This window comes from Vicia villosa, linkage group LG1 (genome assembly GCF_029867415.1).
Source record: "Vicia villosa cultivar HV-30 ecotype Madison, WI linkage group LG1, Vvil1.0, whole genome shotgun sequence".
Lineage (NCBI taxonomy): Eukaryota > Viridiplantae > Streptophyta > Magnoliopsida > Fabales > Fabaceae > Vicia > Vicia villosa.
In genome coordinates, this window is record NC_081180.1 from 237,332,815 (window position 1) to 237,339,822 (window position 7,008).

At 28.9% G+C, this 7,008-nt stretch overlaps 1 protein-coding gene across 1 annotated transcript; it reads left to right on the forward strand.

Annotated features, from left to right (window-relative positions):
* The first annotated feature begins 4,640 nt into the window (after positions 1-4,640).
* On the forward strand, positions 4,641-6,008 carry LOC131623898 (F-box/kelch-repeat protein SKIP30-like). Its single transcript, XM_058894896.1, has one exon. It carries the CDS (start codon positions 4,821-4,823, stop codon positions 5,928-5,930), a length of 1,110 nt encoding a protein of 369 aa, XP_058750879.1. The 5' UTR covers positions 4,641-4,820; the 3' UTR covers positions 5,931-6,008.
* Positions 6,009-7,008: the final 1,000 nt, after the last annotated feature.

Sequence of the window (7,008 nt, forward strand, 5' to 3'; positions counted from 1 at the left end):
ATTAGTGTTGCTTATCCTGTTTTTTTAACTAAATACATTTTTATAGAAGTTAGCTTAACAATAAACTTTTAGATGCAGAATCAAATTTACTCCAAAGCAATTAAATATGTCAAAAGCAATTAAAAAATATATATTTAATCATTTTTAACATAACTAACAAAATACCAACAGTATACTTGTAGTAGTACAAGATTTAAGTTTTTTTTAAACAAAGTCATACATTCAATTTCTGACTCTTATATATTTAAGACTATATTAATAATGTCGAGCTTATTGTCCATCAAAATAATTATTCACCCTAAAGTTAAAAACAATAATACTATGGACAGTTATTATAAATGCATCTCTGTATGGGCAACATGTGTTGAATAGTAGTGCTATAGTAATAGCATAATGTGTAGCATCCTTTATTCATTCATAAAGTTGCTTGCTATATTAATGTGTTTAGTATATACTAGTACTAATCACATGCTATGTTATTGTTTCTTTATTTATTGATGTTGTTAGTGGAGTACTATTATAAAAAAAAAAAAATCTTAAATACGATTCATCAAATCTTCCGAAGGAGTAATAAGATAGAGAGAGATTGCAAAAGCATGCCATGTTATTGAATAAAAGACTATTTTTTTTATAATTAAACACAATTACTCACCTATGCTTATAGTCTAATTAGGGTTTGCTTAATGAGAAAAAAGTTTTATAGATCCCCCACATTATCATGTTTCATATTAATGCAACATAGTGTGCATTAGTACTACTTAATAATAGAAAATTAAATATGGTCGATGGTATTTTAAAAAATATATATTATTTTAGAAATAAGAATTCACAACCTATATCATTTTTATAGATAAAATGATAATATGATTAATATATTTAGTTATGATAAAATGGATTTGACTTGTCGGTCATATTCATTTCGTGTATATTTTTTGAGACATATTAAAATTTTAAATTATATTTTTTAATAGACATTAAAATGTCAATGTCTAGTAGTGAATGTGTTTCGGTGGATCTATGTTTTTTAAAGCACGTCAAGACCAAAACAAAGTGAAAATCTTTTTCTTTTTTATTTTTTATTTTTCTGAAGATGCATATATTATAATTTTTAAAAATGCAAAGTCTACGTTCTTTTTTCACTCAAATTTTAGACACCCGATTATTCCACTCCACTCAATTTCTTTGTGAGATAAATAAAATGAGAACTTTTTACCACCCTAATGTCATTCAATAAGCCACAAAAGCAATAATTTATAATATTAATTTAATTTAAAATAATTTTTAATAAATACAATTTTTTATATTATATTATATATATATATATATATATATATATATATATATATATATATATATATATATATATATATATATATATATATATATATATATATATATATATATATATATATATATATATATATATATATATATATATATATATATATATACACACACACACACAAGGTCTATTTGCTTATAAAATTTAATAAAATTAATTTTTAATGACGGATTTAGATCGAGAGCTTTAATAGCCTGATGCTTGGACCGATTAAAAAATGAAATAAATATTTATCTTTTATCAAATTAATATTTATTAAGTTATAAAATTAACCATTAATATCTAAAAAAAAAAGTATTTATCAATGTTGAAATTTTAAATATGAATCATTTACAAAAGAAGATGGATTAAAAAAAACTCTAGTATATCATATGGATTTGTTTCCTATATGTTGTGCTTATCTTTTCAGATACTTTCTCGGTTGTGTTTAATTGGATTTCTCTCTTTTGTTTCTTTGTGTTTGTTATCTTGCCTACAAGATCATTTTCTTTTTATAACTTGCTATCCGCACCTCTTTTTTTCTTCTTTTGGTTGAAGCAAGAGGCTATTATTTCAGTACCCTTTTCGTTTTGCTTCTTTTGATTCAAGTGTTCAGTGTACCTTTTTATACACATGGAAACTTTAGATTAAAAAAAGCAGGGTCTAGGGCTAAAAGCTAATCATAATTAACAAAATTAAACCGTATAAAACATTGTTTTTTTCTCTTCGGCGACTATTAAAACAACGTTTTTTTTTTTTCAACCATTATAATTTAAGTTTTAATTGGAATATCATTTTCTTACCAATTAAGCTAAGCGTGTGTATATATATATATATATATATATATATATATATATATATATATATATATATATATATATATATATATATATATATATATATATATATATAATTTTTCGTTTTCAGACAAAAATATCGACTTTTAATTTTTGAGGCCTACACTAAATTTAAAAATATATATATTTGAGGCCTAAGACGAGGGCCTAGTCCGCCTTATCCTTGGGCCGGCCCTGCCTTCAAACCTCACAAAATCTCCTCTTTATTCTAGAATTTATTTTTTTTTAAACCTCTAGATTTTAAAATAACACTTTACTAGACAAAATAAAATCCAACAAGTTTTGTGCCAAATATTAATAATAAGTTGTGAATAATTAAAAACTAAATATCAAAGATTGAGAATGCAATTTCTTTAATTGTCATTGTTTTGAAGTTGCAAATCAGACAGAGTAACATGGATAATGATCAGAGTCGTCTTTAAGGGTGTACAAGACGACCTATAGCACGAGACCTCACATTTTTTAATGATTAAACTATAGAAAAAGAGTCTCCATGCACATATTTCATGGTTAATTTACAGTTAAATAAGGCCCCTTGATAAAATTTCAAGATACAATTGAAGACAACTTCAACTTCTTACACAGGGTCACTCAAAAGTTTAAGACAATCCTAATAATGATCTTAAATAAACAGAAATAAATTTCTTTGTTGTAGAAAGTTGTAGCCAAGTTAGAATTCATTGTGTCGGATATTGTAAAAAGAATGAACTCTTTTAAGTTGTCTCATCCCATATTCTTAGCCAACAATTAAATGTTTTTCACCAAACGTCGTCCACTATTTTTGAAATTTAACATACATGTATTTTGGTACAATGAATTTTTATTAAAATAAAACGATAGCGACTACAATGCAATTTCAAAACGTGTCTTACAGACCTCATAAATATACCTTTGGCTCGACCTAATGCTCTTCACGAACATGCACACCATGTACCTCTAATTAGGGGTGATAAACGGGGGCATGCCCGCCTCGTTTAGGCCTGCTCCGCAAAGTCCATATAAAAACGAGGCTGGGCGGAGCATGCTTTGTTGAGATTGCGAGCTTAAAACCTTGTGTGTCTTGCAAAAAAATAAATGTGGAACGGGGCTTACCCGCGGGCATTGCACCTTTTAAATTTTAAAGTGCAAATTTTCATGTTAATGCTCATGCCCGCAAAATCTTGCAAAAAAAAAATGAGGCGGAGCGGAGCGGACATATTATATATTATAACGTGTATGCCTAAAACTTTGACTCATTCTATAAAAAAAAAAAAAAGGATAAAACGGATATGTCAACACACCTGGCTCATTGTGCCACCCCTTTAGTCTCTTGAACCTCAAAGCAAAATTGTGGTTTACCAATTATATCAACATATATCTTACCTAGAAGAAGTAATAACAGAGTCTTTATTTCCTCTAATGCTTTCTATCCAATACTAACAATATCAAAAATCTAATAAGTCAAACTAGAGTAGAAAGTAACATAATTTGAAGGTATTGTTTGGGGCATTTTTGGTTTCTATAATCCAAAAACAAGCATAAAACTTGTATAGATTCAAGAATTCGGATAATATCAACAACCTAGAAAGAAAAGAATATAATGCATAAATCATATAAAATCAAGCAAATGTGTATTAAATATTTTGAAATAGAAAAATAATGGATGATTCAAAAAAAGAATTGATATAAGATGAGTCGAAACGAAATATTTAAAGTTAGGATTTAGGTGTTTGAAAAACTCAATTATCGAAGTGAAAGAAATAAATACTACCTTGTTAATGATAGAGGGATTTTAAATTCTTGAATTTAGAGACTGAAAATTATACTACTGAATTTTGAATCTAGAGGACATTTTTATCATTTTATAAAATTTCTTATAATTTAATGTAGTGACAAAAGAATTTTTCTAACATCTCATAAACTTAAGCCCATAAGAATATTTTCAAATTTAGTTTCTAAATAAATAAATGAAATAGCATATAATTAAATTACAAAACCATTAAACTAGGTTTATCATAGTCTCATTGTCCAATTAAGGTGAATATGTTCTTTCTAAACCGAACCAAAACATGTAAAAAAAATCTAAACATGTCAAAATCTAAACATATCAAAATCATATTCAATTATATACATCTAAAATCAATATTTTAAAACCCAAAATTAAAACCAATCATTCACTTAATTCCACTCAATTATATCACCTCACATTCCATTGCTACTAAGGCCAAAAAGGAAAGGAAAAAAAAAACACATTCTACCAAAATTCCAAATGCTAACATAACAATCAACGCCACAAATAAATATTAATCTAATAAAATTATACTCAATTTTTTGTTTTCTACCTTCTCAAACATTGGAATATCCGGAAAACATATAACCACTAAATTTATATTTTTTAGTAACTACCACTAAATGTTAATACTATATGATAGTCTTACAAAATAAAATGTTATATAAAACTATATAGTATCAATCACAAGAAAAACCTTTGATTTCACCTCCATTTTTTCTTCCTAGTTAACACTCACAAACAAACTTCATTTTGTTTTCTCCGCCCCCATTTTCTATATCTCCACCCCCTCTTTATATTGTTACATTTCCCACTCACACAAAAAATATAGCATCACTAATAAACTTTGCATCATAATCTCCCAAATTCTCCAATGGGGTCCCTTCCTTCTCCACCACCATCACCTTCTCAAGAAAATCTTCTTTCAAATTATGTCATGGTCACAATTTTCTGTCCTAGAGAACCATCACCAAATGTGACACTTTGTAATTCAATTCACCTTTATTATCCTTCATCCAATACATGGAGCTATGTTGGTACAATTCCTGGCCTAGGTGATGACCAAGTATTAAAAGGCTTTTCTTTGGTTTCATTGGGTGATTTTGTTTATATAATTGGTGGACAAATTTGTTACAAAGAAAAGGTTCATGTTAATGACGATTCGGCTGAGTTTCTTGACGAAGGTATAAGAGTTATACCAAACGTACTTCGTTACAATATAAGAACTAATCAATGGTTCAATTGTGCACCACTAGGTGTTGCTAGGTATGATTTTGCTTGCACAGTTAGTGACAATAAGATCTTCGTGGCAGGAGGAAAGTCCATGTTGGCGAGTGCGAGAGGGATCTCCTCATCTGAGTTGTATGATCCTGAACTTAACACGTGGACCCGTTTACCTAATTTGCATATTTTGAGGTATAAATGTATAGGTGTGACATGGAAAAATAAAGTTTATATTGTTGGAGGTTTTGCTGAAACTGAAGACTCTGATTTAACTATGACGAGCATTGTTGAACGGAGTTCAGCTGAAGTTTATGATACGCAAACAAATAAATGGGATCTTATTGCAGGCATGTGGCAACTTGATGTACCACCTAATCAAATCGTGGCGGTGAATGAGTCACTTTTTAGCTCGGGTGATTGTTTGAATGCTTGGAAAGGACACGTTGAGGTTTACGATGGAAAACTTTGGAATGAAGTTGAGGGATCGCGTAAGAGAAGTCTTTCGACGTTGGAATATAACTACGAAAATTGGCCTTTTAATCAAAGATTATACTTGACTATGGCGCCGATCGGGAATAGATTGTTTTTCTTGGCGGGTTATAGGGTTGGTGATGGAGAATTGGCAAGAACAATGTCGGTTGTTCATGTATTTGATACTTCAACTAGTGCAGATGCTTGGAGAAGCTTTGAACCAATGGAGATGGAAGGTGAGAAAGAGCTTTGTAGCCATTGTTGTGTTGTGCAACTCTCATCACCTTAATTGATAAAGAAAGAAGAAGAAAAAAGAATGGTGTATGTTTTATTATAGATTACATCTTATGCAATGATATTTTCACATTCTCTCGACACACTTTTATCAATGATTATAAACTTTATGTGAGTGAAGTTAGTAAAACTTGCATAAATTTTATAGAGAAATAGTAATAAGTGGATGTAGAGAATTAGAGTGTTTTAATAGTTTTGTACGTTGTAATCAATGCATGGCATTTTTGCTAATGAATTTTGCTTTTAGATGTTTAGAGAAAATCAGATTTTCATGATTGTTGAAGAAGATATCAACTTTTCAAGTTGGATTTGGTGGAACATGGTTATATGAATATCTTGATTATGGTTTATAAACCACTTCTAGTAATCATTCACTTCTAGATATACTCCCTCTAAAGAAAAAGCTTTTTTCATTCACTTACACTTGCAATCACCACATTAACAAAACACACTATCAAACCACCAATAAAATAAAACAAGACTTTCGAACAAAAACAAAACCATACACTTTAGCAACCATCGACTTTGATGTAATTATTAGTATAAAGATGGCAAAGAAACAATACCGTCTCTGTAAAATCATTTAAAAATAATAGGACAGACAAAAATTATTGAAGATACAAATCTAAAATCATAGTATATTTCACTCAAAAATTTGAGGACGAGATGAGGCAGATATATGTCTTACACCTATAAAAACTAAAAAATAATTAAGAAATTGTAAACGTCGGCACCCGAAAAATTAAAGTGTGTAGAGCTAAAACATTAATCAATTTAAAAAAAATATAAAATAGACATACTCGACAGGTCAGATCCATTTGACTGCCCCTTAATTATTGGGTCATGAAGCAAAGAGTCATCATAATGTTGAATAGAAAACAAAATAACACACAAGTGAATTAAAACCACATATTACCCTAAAACATTATACTTTTCAACTTCATCCAAAATATTCAATATAACAAACAAGCAACAACAAATCAATGGTATACAATTCTTAAGAAAATACAGGCCCAAAATCTCATCCATGGACCAATCACAGAAAAGCCCACCAAACCCATCAACCTCCAACA

Bases quoted from the DNA above. Each gene is read 5' to 3' on its own strand.
- LOC131623898 (XM_058894896.1), top strand. From the start codon at position 4,821: ATGGGGTCCCTTCCTTCTCCACCACCATCACCTTCTCAAGAAAATCTT.